Source organism: Stegodyphus dumicola, chromosome 8, assembly GCF_044657685.1.
Source record: "Stegodyphus dumicola isolate Sdum_Otavi_A_Nest chromosome 8, ASM4465768v1".
NCBI classification, from domain to species: domain Eukaryota; kingdom Metazoa; phylum Arthropoda; class Arachnida; order Araneae; family Eresidae; genus Stegodyphus; species Stegodyphus dumicola.
In genome coordinates, this window is record NC_140775.1 from 89,051,002 (window position 1) to 89,077,290 (window position 26,289).

Consider the following 26,289-nt stretch of genomic DNA (forward strand, 5'->3'; position numbering starts at 1 on the left):
CCGCTAGGGGCGGGGCTAGCGCGGCCATCTTGGGGTCAGAGCGTTGCGCAGCTCAGTCTGCATCTAGCCGTGCTAGTGAGAGGTTCGTGCTGTGCTCCGTTCAGATACTGTGACGGTTTGAAATGTCTGCGTTAATTGAAAATCCCGCGAGCTGCGAGGTGCGCTCAGTAATAAGGTTTCTGACTGCAAAAAACTGTAAACCGATAGAAATCTATCGGCAGCTTCGTGAAGTGTATGGGGACAACATTATCACTGAAGGTGGAGTGCGTCAGTGGGTCATAAGATTTCAAAATGGCCGAACCAATGTTCACGACGAAGATCGAAGTGGGAGACCCAGCATAGTGACCGCCGAACTTCTCGAAAAAGTCGATGCTAAAGTCCGTGAAAATCGAAATTTCACAATAACGGAACTTTCTTTGAGTTTTCCACAAATTTCGCGAAGTTTGTTGCACGAAATCATCAGCGAAAAGCTTGGTTACCACAAGTTTTGTGCAAGATGGAAGGCAAGAAGAGGTAACGAAGTGGTTGAAGGCGCAGGCGGCCGAATTTTTCGACGAAGGAATTTCCAAGCTCGTACATCGCTACGATAAATGCCTTAATTTGTATGGTGACTATGTAGAAAAGTAGTATTTGAGTGTGGCTTTCATCTGTATATAATAAAATTTGTTTCCTATACTTTGTTTATTTTTTTATTCCAAAACGTAATCTACTTTCTGGATAGCCCTCGTATTATAAATCTTAACTATATTATCTTCTGATAACGTGTGGTTGAAGCTTGTAAATTCAATTGGTGTGTAATCTCTGTATCAAAAAGGGGAAATAAAAATAATGTTTAAGCTAGAGCTGGGTATGATACTTTAAATTTGGTTCTCAGTTTTTTTTTAATTATTAATATTTGAGTAACTATTCATTTAAGAAGTAAACTTTCAGTCTTATAAATCACATAAAAATGAAAGTTTTATGCTGGCAAAAATAGATAAACCATCAGACACATTACTATAAACTCTTCTTTGTATGAAAATGCACGATGGGGTTATATTTATTTTCCTCCTATTTCAGTTTTTTAAGAAAGTTAAAAAAAAAATATTAGGAATCCTTTATTGTTAACCTTCTGAGTTGCACAGCTTTTTAGGTGTGCTCATGAAAAGCTACATTTGAGCAGCATTTATTAGCCAGATCTTGTATTACTTTTTTTATTTTTGTATCATTGCATCTGTTAGCTATTAATTAATGGATAAAAGTTTTATCCATTGTTTCCTTATTTAAGTCATTAATAAAATAGTGAAAAAAGACATCTTATGTAAGGTAAGCCATATTAAGTGCCAACAAATCTCATGATTGGATAAAAGCAACTGTGCTGCTTAGAGAGTTAAACAAGCTTAGGAGCAGCTTAGCATTAATAATTTTGTTAAACAAGTCATTTGTTTAATGAGATTACTAATTAGTTTAATTTCTCCTGTATTTCATATTTAGTGTTATAATTTGTATCTGATAAGAAATAAATTAAAATTTGATTGATAGTTAATTAGCCTGATATCTGTGTCCACATTTACTTTTAAGTGTATTTGAGAAAAGAAATACTGCTAGTATTTTGGAAAATTTTCACACTGCAAGCAAAACTGTATTAAGTTGTCCAGAAAGTATTGTTTTGGAATAGGGAACAGAAAATAATGTAACAAAAATATTTTACGTCTTAATAAATTACACAGTCACTATCGTGATCAATAATAGTCTGCTATCTTGAAATCAAATGCTCATTATGATCTGTTTTGATTTAGCCCCTATTTTCAAAACATGTCTAGTTCAGAAACTGGCCTATAGAATGGAACAAATGGTAATCTGTCAAAACAGTATCTCCTAAATATAGGAGAGAATAGGGAAAAATTTTGAGCCTAACTGACTAGTCTTAAAAATTACATCATATAAAATTACTTTCGGGTCAACCCAATATTTATAATTAATTCAGAAATTAAATTTAAAAATAGACATTTGCATTTGTAATTTATAAACCAACTGTAAAGAACAAAAGGCATCAGTTTGTCTTTTTCAAATGGTTTCCTAGAAATGCTCTTAAGTTTTATGTGTGTATCATAGGAAATAAAAGTATGGTATATTAAATTTTGACATTCCTAAAAATTCAAATATTTTATTTAACATTTAATCAAATAAGCAATAAATTATGCTAGATAAAATTGTGTATATTCTATATGTAACACATTGTAATTTATGTCTGCATTTAGGTTTGAATTACAAAGGCAGCCTTCATTGAAAAAAAATATGTTGGAGTCCCTTTCTTCCTCCAGAATGAATGACAGCTCAAAACGAGAATCCATTTCTCCATTTAGCTCTTCTGATGATGATGTTGGAAAGGATGATGTAAATATTGGGCTTGAAAAAGATAAAGCTGTAGGTTTTTAACAAATCTCTTTGCATTTTTATTAATAATAAAGTAACTGAAATGTCATAAGTGTAAGTTAAATGCAGTAAAACTTTAATCTATCATTTTTGCTCCTAAATGAAGTTCAAAATAAATAGCATTAGTTATTCCCACATCCATCATTTTTAAAACCACTGTTTTATCACATTAATCAAATGTAAATCATATTCCAAGTGATCACTGAAAATACAATTTGATGCAAAATATTTATTTATTAATAATTATTATCTTAACATAGGACTATCTGGGAATATAGTTATCCAGTAATGTCTTCATGTTTTCAGTCTAATATCAGCTTGTTGTTATCATCATTAAGTATTAACTTATATCAGCATCATTTTCAAATGCTACATCTGTTAATTTTCATTGTTTATTCTTGTTAGTTTTAGGAAATTTCAGAATTAATTTTTAAGTCTATAAGATATAGGGAAAAAGATAAAATGGAAATGGGGCCAAATTTCTGTGAGACTTATAAAGCTTTGTGAAAATTTAGTGTGTTTCTGTATATAGAAGCAAATGTGGACCATGAGCACATTTTAGCAAAGCTGCCAGCTCTCCTGATAGATCATCTGATCCCTTGATTTTTAATTTTTAACATTTACTAATGAAAGTAAATGTTTTTCAGTAATAAAATTAATTTGTGTACATAAAATTCCTGCAGTTTAAGTTTTATTATTGAAATTTGAATTGCACAGATTTCATTCCACTACACCTAGTGATCTTCAGTGTCATTTTTATTACATTTATTTGATCTGAATTATCTTAGTTTACTGTTGATTTATATAAAATTTTAGATGAAGATTCAACCAAATATTTAATTAGTAAAAAATTTTTATTAATAATTTAATTGCATTGTTTTTGTAACTAATCTCATTTTTCTGACATGAGAACAAGCCCATGAAGTACTTCATGGCAAGGAGTACAGGATTATACCTGTCATTGGCAAGAGCCTTGGGCACTATATAGGTGATAAATACAGTTTTACCCAGTTTTGAGGAAGTGCACCCCATTGGGTGGGTTCGAGAGTCTTATCACCTCTCTTCCCTTCCCACCAATTCACGTGAAAAGACTTTCAGCTCGCCATATATATAAAGTGCCCCCATGCCGCAAAGACACTATACATTTGTTTACAATACCCATGTATTTTCTGGGATTCGAACCTGGGCCTTTCTGTGCGATAGAGTCACTAGCTACTATCCCGTTTGGGTCGCGATTAAGTTATTGCATTACTAAGTTTACCCACACAATAGCATTTGTTATTTATTAACATTATTTTTTTATGTGTTTCTAAGTACTTTAGAATAAATTAAAGCTTTCCTTCCTTACAAAGGATTCAATGCGTTTTTTAATATTTTTCAACTTTTTAATTTGATTGATTTAAATAAAAATTAATTTAAATCATGGGATATCTAATTAGAAATGCTAAATAATTTTAGAAAATTACACCAGATGGACTCACTAAAATCATTACATTTTTTCTTTGATACCTAGGTATAATCCTGCTAAAGTTTTGCTAGTTCCTGCAAAATTCTGAGCTGCATTTCTGTTTGCAACTCTTGCAATAAAATATTCATTCGTCTCTCTGCTTAATTCACCACCCAAGTAACACATAGCATAGCAAAGACGTTGCAAACTGGTCAGAGAGGTTGCAAAGTTGCCGTGGTAACTTTTACGACATCTTTACAACGTTGCGAAGACGCAAAATATTTGGCGTTGCATCTTCCCAATTTGTCGACGTCGCTAAAATGTCATGATATGACCGCTTTTAGACATGGTCATTTCAGCATTTTTTTTTAGTTCATCAGCATTATTTTTAGAATGAAAAGAGACTAAATCTGTCCTTTCAAGAATCTGAAGTCCGTATTAAGATTTATTTTGCAATATTTCATTACTTTATTTCATCTAAATATATTAATCTAAGGTAAATTCATCTAATGAAATATAAATTTAATATAAATACTTGAATTATTAAATTTAATTAGTGCTAAAAATACGTACTAAATTATTGTTTGAAATGTTAAAATAATTCATATTTAAAAATGAAACTATTTTATAAAGTAAGTTAAGTTACATTTTATATATTTTAAAAAAACATGTTTCTGAAATCAATGCAAATCACGTTAGCAATTATTTCACTGCTGAAATATGACTTTATTTATTATTTCTGAAGTAAGGACGAATTTGTTTGAATTAATATGCTGACATAATATGAAACATTTTACTGCATACAGAGCAAAAAATACAATTTTTGCAAAGATATGTTTGTGCGTGAAGATGTATTCACCAATAAAAATGGGGCGATTTTAAGAATTCCGAGAAAATGTCCAATGTTAAAAGACGTTCCTTATCCATGCATATTTAATGGCTGTCCAATATATCTGACGGAAAACTCACTGACTGTTAGGAAAAGCAGAACAGAAAAAATTAATGGAAAAGGATTAAGAAATATTAACTCTTTTCATGGAAAATGACAAAGTTAATGGTTTTGATAAATTACTAATAAATATTGGCATCAAAATTAAAGAAACTGTGAACAAAAATAAGAAATTCATTACCTAACAAAATTCTGATGAACTGTTTGTTATGTTTTTATGTTTTTGTGCATTCAAAATTGCTTGATGTAATCCTAGTATACGGTACACTCGGGATTTGGCTACATTGACATTACAAATGTTTTAGCAAGCGTGATAAATAGTTTGTAAATATAAATTTGTGATTATTGTTCACAATTCTATTCATTTGAAATAATTCTTCTAGGCCATTTAAAAAAGATTTTATTAAATTATCAGAAGAACCCTCGAAAGGTTTAATGCAATCATAAATTGCTGAAAAGTTTAGACTGAACTGCTGTTTGACCGATTGACATTCCATGTACATTATTTACTGGATGATTATATATAAACAAACATCTGAGCTGGAGGCTTGCGTCTTTCGCTAGCTGCCAAATTTAAACAAGTTAGTTAACGGCTCAATAACTTCAGACTCCATCTTATTTTCAGAAATATTTTCTTCGGGGTTTTGTAATTCACCGTCGGAATTAAATACTGGAGAGCTTCAATACAGCAAGAGAACAATGTACAAGAATATAATGGTGGCAGTTTATTTTGAATTGAGGAGCAATCATTGTGGTAATGCCGAATTTCTGCTTATTTTGTTTGTGACTATCAGAAGCGAATGTCACTTGAAAGGAAACGTCACTTTCGCCAATCTGAGCGATAACTGATTCTTGTTTGGCTTTCAGCCTGTTTACCAAGTGAAGATGGTAACCCTATTTTGCCAAAGGACGTTTCTCAGAACTGTTCAGCAAACGTTTTGTTACAAATATCCTATGTGATAAGGGTTTAACTGATGGCTAAACTGCACTGCTTGGACAATCTGCTGCACAATCAATGAGATAATACATAAGTACCTTTTTTTGTAATAAGTATTTTAGGTGGCTATTTTAAATAAAAGACAAGCTATATCGAACAGGAAAGCAATTCACCCACATTTTCTATTTTAAGAAAAAAACTGCAGAAATTTTTGAAAAATTTGATTCAAGAGTTCAAATTGAAGGAAACCACATTTCCCCCTCCCCTGAACAAAAGATGGTTTGAAAAATAGAGGATCAATTGCTATGGAGTTCTTCTGTAGAATCATTCAGAATGTTTGGTCAAGTAAGAAGATGCCAGATGATTGGCTCATAAGCATTGTATGTCCAATCTACAAAAAAAAAGAAGACTCTTTGGCTTGTGAAAACTATACAGGGATAAGTTTACTGGGCACATACTTGCTCCAGAGTTTTCTCTAAATTACTGTACAGGAGACTCGTTCCTTGTGTAGATAGAATTGTTGGTGACAATTAATGTGGATTTTGTGCAAATTAATCTGTGGAACATATCTTTGGCCTTAGAAAATTATGAAGAAATCTCTTGAATTTAATATTGATTTACATATCTTGTTTATTGATTATAAAGCAACATATGATTCCATTGATCACAATAAATTTTAAGAACAATGCATGATTTTGATATTTTCTTGAAACATAAAATTGGTAAAAAGTAGGCTTAATATGACTTTTTGCAAATCAAGATTACCTTTCTAATGGTTTCCTTATTAGTAAAGGAGTTAGACAAGGAGATGCCTTGTCATGCCTTTTATTTAAAATAGCATTGGAAGGGTTCATCAGGAAGTCTCGACTAAACACCAGGAGCAGTATTTTTAGAAAATCTATTATATTACTGGCATTTGCAGATGACATAGCACTGATAGCCAAAAGCAAAAGATATCTATTAGAAGTGTTTGAAGCTAATAAGAGAGAGGCTAAACCAGTGAGCTGTATTATTAAAGATAAAACTAAATATATGATTACTATTTGAAATATTTAAACCCTAACTCATCTCTTAATTGGGGATCATAAATTTGAAACGGTTACAAATTTCATATATCTGAGATCAATGTTAAACAAAAGCAGTGATGTCCTACTTGAAATAAAGAGATATATTGTTGCACCTAATAAAGCTTTTTATAGATTAAAGAATTAACTTAGATCTGGCTTTTTACCTGAAAAGACAAAGCCTATTACAAGACCCTAATCGATCCTTATGCTCTGAAGACCGGGACTATGACCGTGTAGGAGGAAGGGATCTTGGGTATTTTTGAACACAATGTCATGAGAAGACTTTAGGAAAATGGTATCTGGCATAGAAGACTTAATACCAAATTGTAACAAATGTTCAAAGAGCCAGATGTTGTTCATTACCTTAAAATAAGCCACCTCAGTTGGGCTGGGCATATTTTCCATATGAATGACAGTAACATTCTAAAAGAAACTTTTCGTGCTGGACCAGGAACATGAGAAGGAGAGGTAGACCTAGACTTTGATGGATATATGCTGTAAAGGAGGATTGTTTAGTCCTTAAAACTAAGAACTGGAATAATTTGGCTGCTAGTAGAGGTGGTTGGAAATGTCTAATTCAGAAGACCATGGCTCACACTATGCTGTTACACCATGGCTGATGATACACTTTATTATCAATATGGTTATTTCTTGATTCAGATTGAATAATTTTCTAAGATTAACAGTTTTTTCCATTTAATCAAGAAATCTTTATTTAAAAACCTTGGTTTAATTAATGTTTTATTTAGATTTTGCAATTTTTTTAATGTTTTTCCATCTTTTAGTTTAATAAAGAATGAATCAAATTAAGTGATTTCTTTAAAAAAAGAGATATTTATTGTAGTATGCAACTGAATGCAATCCGCTTGTTACTATAGAGAATTTTGAAGGGCAAGGTGTATTTTCTGTAACCTGCCGATTTTCAGATTATGTATGTATATATCAGCATTGATTTGTTCCACAATTTAGATATTGTGGATTATAATGAAACAAATAGTATGTCTGTTGCTCTAGAGGAGAAAATGCAATATATCATTTTTAGAATGCTTTATCTAGTTTTAGATGCTGAAAAAAATAATCTAATGAATTATTAAATAGAAAACTGAGTATGTTACAAAATGATAATTGAGAAGTTTGGAGAGTAAGAATTGAAAGTATGCTTTTAATATCAAACTATAAAATGAATGTAGACTTTTAATATCAAACTTATTTTCTAAACAATAATTCATTACAATAAAAAAATTAATCGTTATATTATTATGCTTTGTATTTGTACATTTTACTGAGATCTTCATATTGATACAAGTACATCCCAAGTAGCACAGCAATGTTGTAACGACGTAGCAAACTCGTCATGGATGTTGTTACAATATGGCTTATATTGCGATATGTCGTCTCTAATACGCTCATATATCTGCGAAACTCCACTGATTTGCAACCGTTGGAAAGACGTCTTTATTACGTCTTTGCAGATGAGGTTTATGTTGAATAGACGTCATTATTGCATCTTTCTCAGGTTGTATTTTGGTTGTGAAAGCATCGTATCACGGCGTCTTAATGTTTGCAGAATTTGACCTTCTTGCAACAGTTGTGAAAACGTCGCTTTTATGTCCTTGCGTTACATAATCATTTATGCAGAAAAATAAGTTTAATAATTAATGTATTTTCTTCTTTTTTAAAATTTTTTATTTCTTGTATTTTTCTAAAGTTTAAATATTTTGTAATTTCCTGAAAACCAGAAGATAATACAATTTTTTCTCTTTAAACTAAATATGCATAATTAATAATAGCCTTAATAATTTTCAGTACTTTAAACTATATTTTTTAAATAACTTAAATTCTAAGTTTCGATTATTTAAGATTTCATCATTTTTTTTTTTCCTTAATCCTTTAGCATGTAAGTGAGAGTAATTATGAAAGTGGTTGTATGTGTGGTGTCTCTCTTCATGAGTCATAAATTCAAAGATCGTTTCGTTTCAGGAGTCAAGGTTGGGAGAGCATTAGAATTTCAAAGCAAAACTTCAAGATTTCTTAGAACATAGAAATAACATTTATTAACGATAAACTTATATTACTTATATTACTTCCGCCTATAGCGGCCATGAAACATAATCAAGCATCAAATAAATATGACATGCGCCATTCTTTATGTTCAAGCGTCAAGGTGATATATTTTTCATCGGCGCGCATCAAGAGCGCCACCTATCTACCAAAAAGACGGAACATACTCCGCCCCGATGAACATTGGTTCATTACAATATTATTATAAAGATTTTCAATTTTAGATTCAAACAAGCTTTCCAAAAGTTCAACAGTATATCATATAAAATAAAAATGCATAATGACAAATTTAAATTGAATAACAACATTAAATTTAGTACAAAATTTTACAAATAAAACATACTTACAATCTCTAGAAGGAAAACAAAATAATGAAACTGCTAAATTACCATAATCCACAATTGTGGTCCATTCTCTGAATCTGAAACATAATTGAATTAATAATAATAATAAAGACACAAATTATGAATATACAATTAATGGTTTTTTTTTTTAGAGTCTTATTCACTCAATGGTAAGCGGAAAAGTTTATGTATAGGACGCTTCATTTCGCCCAATAAAGTTTTTAGTTTCACAACACGAACTTTTCCATCAGCACCAGGATATAGTTCAATTACTCGTCCAAGTCGCCACTTTAATGGAGGCAAATTTTCGTCCTTTATCAAGACTAAGTCATTGAGGGCTAGATTTGGTTTATCCCTCAACCATTTGGTACGCCCTTGTAATTGTGAAAGATAATCTCTAGACCAATGTTTCCAAAAGCTCTGGAAAATTTGCTGTGTCAATTTCCATCTTTCAGCAGGGGTTAGCTTATTATTTGTAAGATCAGGTTCAGGAATTGCAGTTAATGTAGTCCCAATTAGGAAATGTCCAGGTGTTAAAGGATTAAAATCTTCAGGGTCAGATGAGATGGAAACTATTGGCCTTGAATTCAAACACGCCTCGATCTGTGTAATTAAGGTGTGAAATTCTTCGTATGTCAGAACCTGGGTCCCAATAGTCCGCTTTAAGTGAATCTTCATTTGTTTCACTCCAGCCTCCCAAAGGCCTCCAAAGTGAGGGGCAGCAGGAGGATTGAAGATCCATTGAATATTTTCACCGCTCAGGTAGTTTTGAAATGCTTCTTCAGAGGAAAGTGTAGCTATGTATCTTCTTAATTCTCGATCAGCCCCAACAAAGTTGGTGCCTCTATCGGAAAAGATTTTCTTGGGTTTTCCTCTGCGTGACACAAATCTTTTCAGAGATGCTAGGAATGCTTCAGTTGTTAGATCACTGACCACTTCTAGGTGAATGGCCTTTGTGGTGAAGCATATGTAAAGGCAAACGTAACATTTATATCTCATTCCTCCTCTTCCTTTCCTAACTTTAATTAAAAAGGGGCCTGCAAAATCTAGTCCTGTATTCGAGAATGTTCTACCCGGCAATACGCGAGAAGCAGGTAGGTCGCCCATTATCTGACTGGATGTGCTTGTTCGATTTTTAAAACATTTTATACATTTCCAAATTATTTTTCTTACAATTTCTCGGCCATTAACGATCCAATATTTCTGTCGCAGAGCAGATAATGTTAATGTGGCTCCTCCGTGAAGGTTCACTTCGTGAAAGTGTTTGACTATCAATTCAGTAACTTGGTGACTTTTGGGAAGAATGATTGGATACTTTGTGTTTTCTGAAAGATTCGAGTTACAGAGTCTACCACCGACTCTAAGGATTTTTTCTCTATCAAGAAAAGGATTTAATTTCAGGATTTTACTGCTGAGATTCAATTTCTTCCCTGCTTTCAAAAGTCTAATTTCTTCTCTAAATTCGGAATTTTGCATGATTTTAAAAATCAAATTGCTTGCCTTATCCAATTCTTGAACTGTTAAAAAACCCTTGAGTTTTAAAGATGTAGGTTTAATATTGTGGCAGAATCTTAAACACCATGCAGTTACACGTTTCAATTTTTTCCAGTATGAAAACCTGGATGTCAATTCAAATTCAGCCTCTTGGCTAATAACAGAACATACAGTAGTTTGACGCTGTTCTACCTGTACCTCTTCCACCATAGGCTCGATCAAAGGATCAAAAGATGATGAAGGTACATTTTTCTCTTTTAACCACACTGATCCATTGAACCAAAGTTTATTTTCCACTAGATCAGAAGCTCTTAATCCACGTGAAACTATGTCAGCCGGATTGTCATTTCCCTTACAGTATTTCCATTGCGAAGGTGATACAACATCTTGTATTTCACGTACACGATTAGCAACAAAGGGTTTCCATTTATCAGCGGTACCCCTGATCCAGTGAAGAACAATTTTAGAGTCACTAAAACAAAATACATTATCTTCTTGGATATTAAATAATTTCCTTAAATATTTAACTATTCTTGCGGCAATAATGGCTCCCATAAGTTCTAAACGAGGCAAGGTTAATTTTTTAAGTGGGGATACACGGCTCTTTGAAAGAACAAAAGACGCACAGCAAGAATCAGGATCACGAAAATATGCAATAGCTCCATATCCCTTGAGGCTGGCGTCACAAAAGACAAAAAGCTCTATTTTATCGAAATTTACACATTCATCATTTAATATGTATTTTCTAGGAATACACAAGTTGAGAATAACTTCAAGTTCAAAGTACCAAGTTTTAAATTTTTCACTCAAATAACTGGGCAAAATTGTGTCCCAATCAATACCCAATTCCCATAACTCTTGTAATAAGAATTTTATTCTGATAACAAAGGGTGCAATGAATCCAACTGGGTCATAAATTTTTGCCACAATCTGTAATACCTTTTGCTTTGTAACGTGTTTCCAGTCAACTGGTTGTAAAAGTTCTTGTACATCTAATTTCAATGTGTCCTCATCCAAATCCCAAATTATTCCCAGCACCTTTAACGTTTTCTTATCCAAATTATCTTCCTTATTAATTAAACCAATATCTTGCCAATGATTTTTTAAAGATACGGAATTTGATTCAAATTTTCTTAAGTTCATACCAGCGTCTTGAAGAATTTTAACTGCATCAGTTGATAATGAGAAAACTTCTTCAACGGAGTCTGCTCCATGGATAAGGTCATCAACATATAGGGACTTATTTAACATGTCAACAGCTTTGCTATATTTCTTTTCATAACCCTTAATATGATGTTTGATAGTGGCGGACAAAATAAACGGACTTGTTGTCATTCCAAACGGCACTCGGCACATTCGGAAAACCTTAAAGCCTAAACTATTGTCACTATCGTCGTAAGAATGATCAAACCATAAGAACCTTAAAAAATTTCTATCTTCACTATAAATTTGAATTTGGTGAAAAGCCTTCTCTATGTCTGCACAAAATGCAACTTTATGTACGCAAAATTTTAAAATTATATCCAATAAGTTAGGATTTAAATTAGGGCCTGATATCAAACATTCATTTAACGATTTAGCTTCTTCAGACTTAGAAGAGGCATCATAAACTATTCTTATTCTTGTTGTTACTTTTCCTTCACGTATAACGGGCCTATGAGGCATATAATAACAGTTAGGTTCATTTTCAACAAACTTACATTGTTCAACAATCCCCCTTTCAACTTGTTCTCTAATTATATTATCATATTCATTATATAGGAAATCATTTCCCTTTAATTTATGCTTAAGTCCTAGAAATCGTTGTTTAGCAACGAAAAAATTATCAGCGAGTTGTGATATATTGTCCTTCCAAAAGAGTTTTGTTTCGTACCTGCCGTTATTAAATTTTAAACTGTCATTAAAATGCTTAATAGTATCCAAATCAGTTTCCGAAAATGTTTTGTTTTCATTTTCAATTCCTAGCGAATCCAATTTCCAAAATGACTGCAAATCAAATGTGTTTCCTTCAACGGCAGATAAAAACAACGCATTAATTCGAGTATTATTATTTTTTACTTTAATCATCACTGTGTATCCAAATATGGTCGGTACTATAAACAAACCATCATTTATCATTGAATTACTTCCTGTTTGTATATACCAGAAATGCTCCGCGCCAAGCAGAATATTTATGTTCTCATTAACGGGACTTGTATCCGAAAGTTCCAAGCCCTTTTTAGTCATAAATTCTTTAATGTTTTGACATGTTGATGGCGCCTGGAATTCTATTGATGATATTAATTCTATCCCTATAGCTTCTACAACAAGGCAGCGATCATCGTTTTTATTTTTTATTTTTAGACTATATACATCAAATTCTTGCGAGTTACCGTGCTGATTTCCAAACGAATAAATTGTTAGAAATTCTTTTCTAATGACTTGCAATTCTAAATCGCGCGCTAACTTGTGGGTGATGAAGTTTCATTCACTACCTGAATCAATTAATAATCTTACGATTCTCGATTTATTTTTGCTTTGAGCAATAACAGAACATGTCTGTAAAAGCACACTATTTTCAGGTTTTAGAGTGTTACAGTGGGAAGTAGATACTAAAGTTTTATTTTGCGTATCTGCGGAGTTAACATCTTCCATTTCTTTCGATTTCAAATGGCAGAAAAGTTTATTATGATTTTTGTCGTTACAATTTTCGCATGGTTGTATTTTTGAATGACAAAACGACCGCAAATGTGATCTCAGAAAGCATCTGTAACAGCGACCTTCATGTTTTAATTTCTTTCGTTTTTGTTCGTCGGGAAATTTCAAACATCCGGCAGATGTATGTTCGTTTGATTTGCAGAATATGCAAAACATTTTTACCGATGTGTTAAAAGCAGAAGCTTGTGATTTGACTTTATAATTTTTGAACCCTTGTTTAGGATTAACCCCTGTGTATTTATTACCTTTTGAGCTATTAATCAAAATACTTGCTTCTCGGCATTCAGTTTCTATTTTAATGAACTCTATTAATTCACTTACGTCTATATTTTGGTTAGATGTTCTTTTTCTATGGAATTCAAGAGCTAAATCTTCAGGTAACAATTTAAGAATTAGTGGGTTCAATAACTGTCCGTATGAACCGCTAGTAACATCTAAACTACTTAAATTTCTAACGCAGATTTGTAACTGATCATAGAGCTTTCTTAACTCAAAAACATTTGAAGAACTTTTAACTGGTTCTAACTGCAACAACATCTGCATGAATTTTGATATAATAACATCTTTACGACCAAACCTCTCTTCTAAACTTTTAATACATAGATCATAATTTTCTTCAGATAAAGCATAACCAGAAACACAATTATATGCTGAACCAGATAATAAACTTTTCAAATATGTAAACTTATCTATTTTAGATAAACTTGGATTAGAATGAATAGCATTATCATACGAATTAAAGAATTCGAGCCATTTACTGGGATCACCAGCAAATTTTTCAATATTTAATTTAGGTAACTTTACTGAAGCACTACTTGTAACAACATTATTACCATTCAGAGTACTACTAATACCATTACTAGTTGCAATTATACTTCTTTCAACAACTTCATTACTGTTAATTTTCTTTACTTTACTAACAATCTTAGCTTTAAACGTTATAATTTTTTCATCATATTCTTCACATACAAGTAGTTCGTTATCATATTCTTTTTCATCAATTATGAGAGCATCGATCTTTGAGTCAAGAGTTTTAAGTTTCTCATGGTATTCAATTAACAATTCATATGATGAATTTAAATCTTCTAGATGTTCTTTACTTAATTCTTCCGATAATAATTTCTCAAGTTTATTTAGAAGTGTAGTAACTTTACTACGTACAATAGCACATTTCTTTTTCTTTTTTGCTAAATCATCCATTATGTTTCGTTTTCAAAGATCGATACCAAGAACAAATAAATCAAATTTCTTACCTTTCAAAAGGTAATTTCCCCTTGTCCCGGGTTTCGGCACCAGAAAAATGTATGTGTGGTTTCTCTCTTCATGAGTCATAAATTCAAAGATCGTTTCGTTTCAGGAGTCAAGGTTGGGAGAGCATTAGAATTTCAAAGCAAAACTTCAAGATTTCTTAGAACATAGAAATAACATTTATTAACGATAAACTTATATTACTTATATTACTTCCGCCTATAGCGGCCATGAAACATAATCAAGCATCAAATAAATATGACATGCGCCATTCTTTATGTTCAAGCGTCAAGGTGATATATTTTTCATCGGCGCGCATCAAGAGCGCCACCTATCTACCAAAAAGACGGAACAGTGGTTATTATAAATATATAACATTAATAGTAGGTTTTAAGTGAAAAAACTAAATCAGACATAAATAAAAGTAAGGATATATATGTGGGTAAAAAAGTAGAGCTTTTTTGATTATAACAGCATTATCACATTTATTTCTGTTAAATCTCAGAGACATTGAAAATTGCCCCTGTCATGATAAATTATGAAGCGGTTCTTTAGGTAACATAATCAGTATTTTACCTGAACTCAACTATAAATTTATTTGCGTTTTATAGTAAAAAATATAACCATTAACTTTATATCTCCAAGATATGCAAACGAAACACTGTATAAAGTAGTTAATAAATGTGATAATAAATATTTCATACAAAAATATACCTAAATCTAATAACCAAAAAAAGAACTTCCGATATTCATATCTAAAATTAGATAATAACCTAACAAACAACATATATGACAGCACCTTTTAAGAAAAAACATGACCTAGCAGTGTTTGAAAGTATAAATAGCAGAAGGAAGATAACAGAACTAAAATGTCCAGTTAATAAAAAATTGTGTTTTTTAAATAGTAAGCAATAATTATGGATTGCAGTATTTACTAGTAATGCTGATGTTTCTTAACACCCATTTCTTTTGATCATATGTTATTGCATTTACTTATTTTTAGTTTCTACATTTTAGAATGGTGATAGATTTCAATGATTATTTCATGCACTTTATATAATCAATAACTTTTCTTTTGTTATTGTACAGAAATAATATAGTATATGATAGTAAACTAAGTACGTTAAAGTAAGCTCTTTCTTAAATAGCACACGATGAAACTTTTTGTTTCTATTTATTATGAATTTTTTTGTTATTACAATCACATAAAAAGTAAGGGAAGAAAATAGAATGTACTTAAATTTAATAAAAAATAAAACTTAATTTCTAACATTCATTTATTGAGATAATTTAATAAACATACATAACGGCAATGTTTAAAAAACATGAATTACACAGTGTTTGGAAGAATAGATACCAAAGGAATAGTAATAAAATTGCAATTTACAATCAATAAAAAAATTTAGTATTTTTTAATATTACACAAATAAATATCCCATAATTATAGATTACAATATTTCATAGTAATGCTAATGTTTAACACTATTTTTTCAATCATACATTTCATACACTTTAAAATTAACTTTTTTGCATCATTTGTAATGTCAATGTCGCCAAATCATGAGTGTACCATATACTAAGATTAAACCAAGCATTTTTGAATGCATTGAGATGGACAAAAACGTAAAAACATAACAGTTCATCAGAATTTTTATAGGTAATGAATTTCGTATTTTTGTTTGTATGAATGTTTTTATTCAACCGAGCAAGCATTATTTACGTATTTGATTATTGTATCATTCGTTGCTGTGAAAAAAAAAAATTGTTTCAAGTGATAAAACTGTTATACAATTTATCATGAATAATTGAATTCTAGATATGTTTTTCATCTCATCTGTCTGATATGAAAAAAAAAGTCTCAGACTTTTTTGTTTAAACAGAGTACTGTTTTCTGTTTTTGTATACTGTTTTTGTTTAAACAGCAGTACTGTTTTCTTGTTTGTAAAAAAATTAAATTTATTTTTAAGTTAATACCCATTTTGTCATCAACTTAAAAATTTAAAATTATTATTTATATATTTAACAGGTATTCCTAAGTGCATTCTATCATGTGGTAGTTTACAGAAAAGACATAGATATGTTTCATAAAAATGGAGTATGCTTTTCCATTTATTAGAGAATGAAATATTTTTCACAAAAATTGCATATAACTGCTTTGTAAAAATCTGGCTTATATATTTGGTTAAAATATGTTTAAATTAATTAAGACACAATAACACACCAAACAAATACTAATTCAGAAGTCAAACAACAAAAATCAGCGTTAAATTTTTTAATTTTCACAGGACTAGTTTCGACGGTTTTACCGAACCATCATCCTCAGCTGCAAAAATGCCAATGTCGCCAAATCATAATCGTTTGTTTGCGCTTTTGCAGCTGAGGATGATGGTTCGGTAAAACCATCAAAACTAGTCCTGTGAAAATTTGAAAATATAACGCTGATTTTTGTTTTTTGACTTCTGAATTAGTATGTGTAAATTAGTCTGAAAACTTTTAAAAAATAAAATAGTTTCATACTCTGTATGCTTTTTAAACTTTTTTTTTTTTTTCTTGTGTGTGTGTGTGTATGGTTGGATGGATAGATATTTTATAAGATTTTCATTTGATCTCCCCCTTTTTTAGGCTCAAGTGTTACCATTTCATGTATCTTTGTTAAATGCAGTTAATACGAAGAAAACTCAGAGCTCAGCTCCAGTGGAAATTCCGACTACACAGGGTAATTTTATTCTTTATTTAGAATGCCCTTTGGATATGTACTTACAGTAACTTGTTAGTAGTTACTTATACTTGAAAATGTTAGAACTGCAAAAACTGACAACAAAAGTGATACAGGAAAAAGTCATGAATGCCATCATCAATCAGATCTAGAAAAGCACTGCAAATCTTAAAAAAGGTTCCTGAACTGAAAGATGCTGCTCAAAAATGGTATCAGCAGTTCTATGAAATAGAATTGAAAAACTGTTATTGAGCAACATGAAACAGAGAGAGAGAGAGTACTTGTGAGTGAGAGATAAAATTTCATTAAGAATGTAATTTTAAGAATATTTGTGTAAAAAAAATTAATTGGATTTAGAAATTGTATTAGTAGTTTAAAATTAGTATTAATTTTTAATTACTATTTTACTTGAACAGTTTAAAACTGATATCAGAGTTTGTAACACAAATCACCATCTGTTAAACTCAGATGCTTAATAACTGGAACAATAAAGAAGTGGCACAAATGTTTTTGGAAGGGAGGTGATATTTAATAAGCAGTGGGTGCTAAAAAAGATTTTCTAACATCAGTTTTATATTTTATGCTATTTCTCATATTTCAGTTTCATATATCTGCGTATAACATTTCTGCTTAATAACTTAATTCATTCTGTCTGGCAAACTTAATTTATATAATAATTGTCCAAAGTAATGGAAACACTATGTTTGAAAAAGTCAGTTTTGTTTTTCTTTATTACATGTTCATTGTGCCTTTACAAAATGGAGTTTGAAAGGAAGGAAAAAGAGTGATTTGATTGGGTTTCAAAAAGGTCAGATTGTTGGTGCCTGGATGATTGGTGCATTGTTAGCTTCAGTTGTAAAATTATTGGGGGATATCGAGAGGTATTGCCTTACTAGTATATAATATCCTCAGTAAAACATGGTTTGGGAGGCATGATTGTGGAAGGAAATAAAATTCACTGATGCAGACAAAAAGGCATTAAAGAGGCTTATTCTGTCAGAAAATAAAACTACTGTGACAGAAGTGACTACTAAGCTTAATATGCATCTGCAGAACATAGGAGCAAAGCATATATGAAAGGAATCTCATAAGCACATTTGTAATTGTTTTGTTTCAGAAATAAATTTAAAATAGAGACTGTGGTATCTGAAACATAAAATGTGGAATGTTGATCAATAAAAACTAGAACTGTTCTCAGATGGGTGTACCTTTACACTGTTTACCACTTCAGGACAAGTTTATGTGTAGAGAACTCCAGCAAAAGTTTACAGTCGTTTGTTATCCTGTGCTGAAACACAGTGGTGGTTCAATTATGTTTTTAGCAGTTATATCATGAACTGCAGGTTTTCTAGTAATCATCTCATAAGTTGGTTTATTTGATTATAGAAAAGCATATGAGGGCTATCTCCCAAGAGAAAGGATGCCTTCGTAGAGAACACTTTTTAAGGCAAACTAGCTTGTATACACATTACACCTGAGGGGAAAACCATGAAAATGTCCATGCAGTCACCCCATTCACTGGGATTTGAAGCCCAATCATTTTATAAGAAAATGTATTGTTATCTGCATAACCATTTTAAGCAACCATGTGTTCAGTGGCACAAATATTCTTTCCTACAATTAATTGCGTCATTTAAAACGTTGAAGCCCTCATTCTCGAAAGTCATATTTTTTCAGTTGTAGCTAGCTTAAAGAATATCGACATGAAGTTACATGTCTTTCCAGGCTTTCATTTTCCTGCACAGTAACCAGACTTAAATATCATTCAAGATTCTTACAATCTTTAGGATTTTGGAATGATTTATGATCCTTAAATGTCTGTAATTTTTGCCTAAATCAGTTTAATGTTGTTAATTTTGCTTATTTATTGATTCTGTCTGTTTTTTAAATCATCCATTTTGTGTAAGAATTAAGATTTTGGAGGAATATTTTTGGCAGTTTGTTGACAAATATGTATTTGATGTGATTTTGAATTCGTTTCTTCTAATATAAATGGTGCCATAATCAAATTTCTGGGCACAAGGTCCTACCACAGTGGAAACATAAATATTTCAAAATTGTTTCAGTTTTGCTAATGAAGAGATCATAAAATAGTACATCAAAAACTACTTTTTCCTTTTTGGAAAATAAATATATTTGTTACATGGCGCTAAATTTGGCATTTTATCAACATTTTGGCGATTTTAAAATCAGTTTTGTGCATAAATTTTTGCTTCACAGATTTACGAAATTTTTGATGATTTTTTAAATTTTTTTATTATATAACATTGATTAAGTTAAAACATTTTCATTCCCCCCCCCCTTGTAAAGTGACATTATTTTCTGTTTTGCTGGCTTGAGAATATTTTAATTCTGAAAAAAAGCAAGCTAATAAATGAAGCTTCTGAAGCATTTCTTAGCAAAAGCAAAAAAATTCATCCTCACCCTAAGAGTTTTCCTTATGTAATTGTTTCAGAGTATTCAAATGTGTACCAGTTTTCTCTGTAAAATTAAGTTTCCTTTTCTCAATTTCGTTTTCAAAAATCTTCTTGCTTTTTGCTGTTACAGATTTGATAGGGATAACTTTTCTTTTAGATTTTAGACCTTGCACCTCAGAAAGATTTGAAGGCAAGTTTTACAGATATATGACTCCAGAAGATTCCATAAAAAAATTAAAAATGTCTTCATTGTGTTGATATAGACAACGTCATGTTTAATAGACATGCTTTACAGGAAGTCTGTGATGAATTTCTTGTTTTTTGGAGAAAGAATATTGAATTATGTGAATTTTCTATCTTTGATCCTAAAAGTCTCTCTTAACATGATTATCTTCCTTTCATTTCCTCTTCTTTTCACTAGACTGAAGAATGGGAAATTCCAGAAGTAATTATAATCTTGTCAAATGGTCCGGCTTCCGTAAAAAAGAATTTATCTTGTATGTCTCAGTGCACCATACATGGAGCCGGGACTAAGCATTTTGCTGCCTGGTGTAATTTCTGTGTGTTGTAAATTCTAAATTTTTGTTAACCCTAAATTCTGCTGCACAGTGCCTGTTCTAAATTCCAAAAATTTTGCTATTCCTAAATTTTGTTGTTCAGTGTTTCACTAAATTCTAAACATTTTGGCACACTGGCTCTGGTGTCATCCTTGACGATACAGCATTTCATATTTACTATTAAAGACTCATACTATTAAAAAAATTAAATTAACCCTGTATATTTTAAATACATGAATTTTTTTAGAATAACAGAAAAGCCTGAAAAGTCTAAGTTGAAGAAGAAACTTGTGATGAAGAAATTGATTGCATAAAGAGAAAGAAAATTGTTCTTCAAAAGTGTATTATGTTAAAATATTACCAAACTAGGAGGTGAAGCAGAGACTAGGGGTAACATTCATTTGTTGGCATAGAAAAGATGGTAAAGAAACCTAGAAAGAGCAGAAAGCTGATATAAATTAGCTGAAATATCCTGAAAATTTTCAAATTGAAAAGATGTATAAATATTTTATTGTGTGTTGTGACTATGAAATATGCATTTTGTAGCTTTTAATGTATAATTATCCTAATATCATTTTAGAATCAATGTCATTAATTAAATGTGTAATTATCTGTTGTTATAAATAGAAAATATTCTTAGATTGTGATTTAAATAGTGCTTTCTTAATGAATTTTTTAATAAAAAAATGTTTTAATAGTTACCATGTACTTATATAATGACTAGGATATCTAACTACGTAATTTAATTATTTATAACTAACTGTTCACCCTTAGAAGTTATCTTTCCACAGTAAGGCAAGCTATCACCTTTTCTGATTCCTTGTTTGGGATGCAAGATGCAAAACAAAAATGTGAAAAATAACATAAAAAACTATACCTGACTGCTAGTGTGACTTAGAATAATGCAAAACAACTTATCATCACTGGTACTTCAGTGGCTTATTGTAACTTCACAGTATATTAACCGAGTTACAACTTCATTATTTTTGTGTCAGATAGACAAAGTGCAGCTAATTCTCAACACTTGCCAACTGTTCCTACATCAGATATTCATGTTTGTTCCAATCAGCATCCTTCTCTATCTCTAAACAACCAGCAGTGGTGGCAATAACTAAGCTTCTGTTATGAATCATGCTGGTTATGATGTTGCTTCTCATTTTAATTTATGCCACTTTCCAAATAATCTGCATAAATCTCTGGACTGGGCAATTGGATAATGATATGAGTATGAAAAAATTAAATTTTATAAATTTGGTTTATTTTGTAATTTGTTTTATTATTAAATATTAGATTATGTGCAATAATAGTGCATCCTACTTACAGATCTGTTTTACTATTCAAATAGTATTACAAAAGTTAAGTTTAAACATTAATAATTGCTTTAATTTATTCAATTCCTATTTGTTGATAGATCCTTAATTTTTTCTCATTGATGGTCCTTAATCATTTGGTGGTAACAAGATTAAGAAATTCTTCTTTCTTAAGTACACGCAATAGCTATTGATCATAAATTTGTTTGTTCTCACCCAGTGCAATGCAGAACTGGAATGCGAACTGACCTCCTTGAGGATCAAAGGCCAAAAGTACTTAATTTCCATGGACAGAAATGTGTATGAATACTACTATCAAACTGTTATGGTCTGGAAAATATAAAGTGACATCCCATTTTCTTCTCTCAGCATTTCTGAACAGACTGGCTGCATGGGCATTTTTGTGGTTTTTCTCATGTGTAAAGTTTATGCGAGCTAGTTTTCCTTAGAAAATGCTCCACAAAGGCGTACCTTTCTTAGGTAGATAACCCTTGAGTGCTTTGCTATAGTGATATATGGCCCACCAGTGGCCGAGCGGTAACGTCGCTGAACACTGGTAGTTTGGTCCAAGGTTTGAATCCCGTGAACGGGCTGGCTGCATGGGCGTTTTCGTTGTTTTCCCCATGTGTAACGTGTGTATGAGCCAGTTTCCCTTAGAAAGTCCTCCACAAAGGCATCCATCCCTTAAGGCAGATAACCCTTGAGTGCTTCACCATAATCTAATAATATAAATAAACCATAATCATATAAACCAAAATCTCTAAAAGAACTGGAGCAGTTTGTAATAAAAGAAAGGTACACTGGTCATCAAAATTAAAGGATAATGGCAGAGATAAAACTTAGTTAAGTTTGATCTATAAGTAGGATGGAAATTTCTATTAATAATTGTCCATTAAGAGAAATTTGTACAAAAGCATTAGTTAACATAAATTATAATGTTTGGTAATTGATTGTTCATAAAATATTAAAAATAAAACCAAATTTTTGTCAGTTGGAAAATGATGAAAAAATTAAGTCACCTCTTGTGGGAAAAAACTTTCTTTAATATGATCTATGGTAACTTCAAACAGATATGCATAATTTAATCTTGATTTCTTAGACTTGAATGAAGTGTTGATCAAGGCTCACAGAATTGTTCGCCACTCTGAAAAGTGCACTTTTCAGCTCCTGGAGGATCCAGGGAGGAATTTAGTGACCTGAAATTTAATGTCCTAAGGCATCCTATACATGCTGAATCAGGTTTAAGCCGGATGAGTAACATGGCCAATCCATTCAAGTGATAGCTTGCAAGTATTCTGATTCCATATATGCTCGATGAGGCCATGCATTATCATCCATTTGCAAAAACTCTGGGCCAATAGCACTTTTAAACAGTCTAACTTGCAGTTCCAATACCTAGTTGACATGTCTCTAAGCCGTTACAGAACCTGCTTGAAAGATATACAGCTTGGTGCGGCCATTTGTCATGATTGTCCCAAGCCATTAAGCTGTGACTGCAAAAACGGGATATTTCTTGGATAAGGGAAGGCAAGTTGTGTGTTCTTTCCTCTGTTCAGACTATAGGCCTCATTCAATTGAAACAGCGATCATTGTATCCAGCATTAGCGATCACTTTTGAAAACGAGTGATTTTTCGTATTCATTTGAAACACTTCCCTACCTGTCGAATTCGTAGGGGTTGCCAGAGGTTACTTGATGCGCGATGCTGTTTGTCACGTGGTCGAAAGTTGCGTTCGTTTTGAAATAACCAATGAAAGAGCTATCATATGTGCAGGTTGACTCCTCGTAACCGTTCTTTAGGGTTGCAGTTCACGTTTGGCGTGCCATCTTTGGCTTTTCGGCGCTATTGTTTCAAAGTATTATCTATGAAAATTCTTCAAATGTATTATTTTATTTTAATTCCTTTATGAAAACAGCTAACCTAAAAGACACATTCCATTCACATAAATCATATACATGTGAAAAATATAGGTCAAGTAAGTTTTGCATACTGAAAAAAAAAAAAAAATGATTCAAAAGACCTTTTAAAGCAAAAGAAAAAAAAAAATGTACCTAGTTCTATTAACAACTCAAAAAATACAATGTAATATATTCTAAAAGGAAAACTATATAATACACAATGATGTAGATTACATATATTTAATAAATACATAAAACTCTATAATGACTCTAATGTTCATAACTATATAAAAAAACGCCAACACATATCACATCATGGTACATAACACTGCTATGAAAGAAAGAATTTTTAATTAGAAACATACTTTTTATATTTATTTGATAACATAGACGAATGAAATATAAAGATGACAAGAAGTTATGAAAACATGTTATGCAACTTAAGAAACAGTAAGAAGCCTTTTAAGTTATTGCAATATAAGGCACTGACTAGGAAGTAAATATCATTTTTTGAGTCTTTTACATCAGTAATACTTTTTTAATTAAAAACTTTAGCAGTGAAAGCCAAAACAAATTTATTATTGGCGCCTCTGATGCAAGGTCACACAAAAATAAACTTGATTTAGCAAATTTCTAAAACATTAAAATCAAAAATAGTAAATTACAGTAACATATATTATTAAATTATTTTAGTTAACATAAAAAATTGTCTGAGTTAAATTAAGAATCACTGACTAAGCTTGTACAGCATTTTAAAACATATTTTATGTTGATACATTGGAAATAAATTGACAGCAATCACAGTTAAATGAAAGAGCTGGAAATACAGTCTACATGATGTATAAATACAGTCAAAATTATTCGTTAAATACCTAAATTGATGCTTACCTTCTTCAAAATGAATATAAATACGATATATTAATGTTACTTTAAGGGAAACATTATATAATGCATAATTTCAATCATATTATCCAATGTTTACATTTTTTTTACATTGGAGGCCTACTGACAGATTTGGCGACAATATAATAAGGTCAAAAAATAACATACGATTTTAAACTATGAATCCCGCATTAAAATTTAAATAAAAAGTGCACTTCATAGTTATAATCACGCACAAAATTGAAATCAAATGTATAATATAATTATTTAAACTTTGTCCTTTCGCGATAATAACTATAAAGAAAATCACATCAGCATCTACTTATCGCCGTCGGTATCTGTGTATTGACTGTACACATTCTGATATTCATTTTGTACATATAAATCAGTTTGTCATTAATTAGCAATACTTAAATTATAATACACATTTCGCTGAAACATGAACACTTATTTTTTTAACAATTATGAAAACATACGAAGCTGAACTTACTTCAAAAGCGCACGGTCTTGCGATCAGAATCTATTCCAATGGACAAGAATTAATTACCCATTTTGTTCGTATTTCTTCATTTCTCGGGAAATGGAACATACTAAAGTTATTTCTGGAACGATTTGAATAATTTGATGCAGTGCATCCACGCATATTTCTCTGAATTAGGTAGCAATCCATCAACACAAATGTAAACAACACAACGCTAAATCAATGTCCACTAGCAACAAGTGCACTTAATTTGGATACAACACAGATGATGTGTCGGCTGCCCTTGCTAGGATCCTTATACACCCTATACTTTTATATAAGTTGCTGCTCACTCAGCAGATCTAAAGCATTTTCTTTAGCACACTTGATTTCTGTCCTCGTGAAAGCACAAACAACACAGCCGCCATATTGATTTGATCATTTTTCGCCGCGGAATGATGGGTTCCAAGTGATCACTATGAGAACGAGCGATCACGAGCTCAGAGTGATCGTTGTGTTTCAATTGAATACCAAAACAGCAAAATCAATCGCAACTGATGACGTATGACGACTAACAATCACTAAATGTTTCAAATGAATGAGGCCTTATATCTGGACTCATCAGTAAACAATACTCAGGCCCATTCATCTTGGCTTCATTGAACATGACGATGACACCAGTTTAAACAGGCCCCTCTGGAAGCTGGAGCAAGAGGGATGCAAACCATTGGTTTTCTTGCATTCAGTCTGACCTTATTAAGCTTTCATGCAGCAGTAGAATGGCTAATTTGAATTCCTGTGGTAGCCTGAAGGTCTAAATCCAAATCTCTTTTAAATGCTTTGCAATTTCTCTGAGCTCACAATGACAGAAAACAGTCCTATGATGCAGTTGCTGCTCTTGGCCCTTGACCAGGCTGTCTGTCAACTGATCCAGAGCTTAAAAAAGCCCCTCCAAACTCTTTATATGACACTTTAAGGGATATTCAAATTTTAGGCAACTACCATTTGTGTTTGACCTTCCTTGATTTCGCCATTTTTGACCTTCACTTAACCTTTCAGCCATAACTATTGAATACTGATCACTCTCAGAAACCACATTCATTTTAAAGAACACTACAAACTGGAATTCCAACATGCATCTATTGTACATCACATTGTCAGTCACCGAATTTGCATATTTCCATCACTAACATATGACCGGAAGGGCAGTTTTGTGTTTAGTTGTATTTAATTAACTTAAATAATTACAGCATTGGGCATTGGTTGCAACATTACCTTAGTGAGCTTATTTTTTTCTTGTTATCCTTTAATTTTGATGACCAGTGTATAAAATGCTCATTGAGAACCAGTCTGTCTCCTTTCTAAAAACATTTTAAGCTGCTTTGGATGC

General features: G+C 31.6%; 1 protein-coding gene across 6 annotated transcripts in view; it reads left to right on the forward strand.

The window, feature by feature from the left end:
- mxt (Eukaryotic translation initiation factor mextil) overlaps positions 1 to 26,289 on the forward strand; it is a 152,318-nt gene that overhangs the window by 80,796 nt on the left and 45,233 nt on the right. For all 6 annotated transcript variants that reach the window (XM_085822095.1, XM_085822098.1, XM_085822100.1 and 3 more), the window contains 2 exons: positions 2,241 to 2,406; positions 17,282 to 17,375. In XM_085822095.1, the coding sequence (XP_085678221.1) occupies positions 2,241 to 2,406; positions 17,282 to 17,375 (260 nt within the window). The remainder of the gene's footprint in view (positions 1 to 2,240; positions 2,407 to 17,281; positions 17,376 to 26,289) is intronic.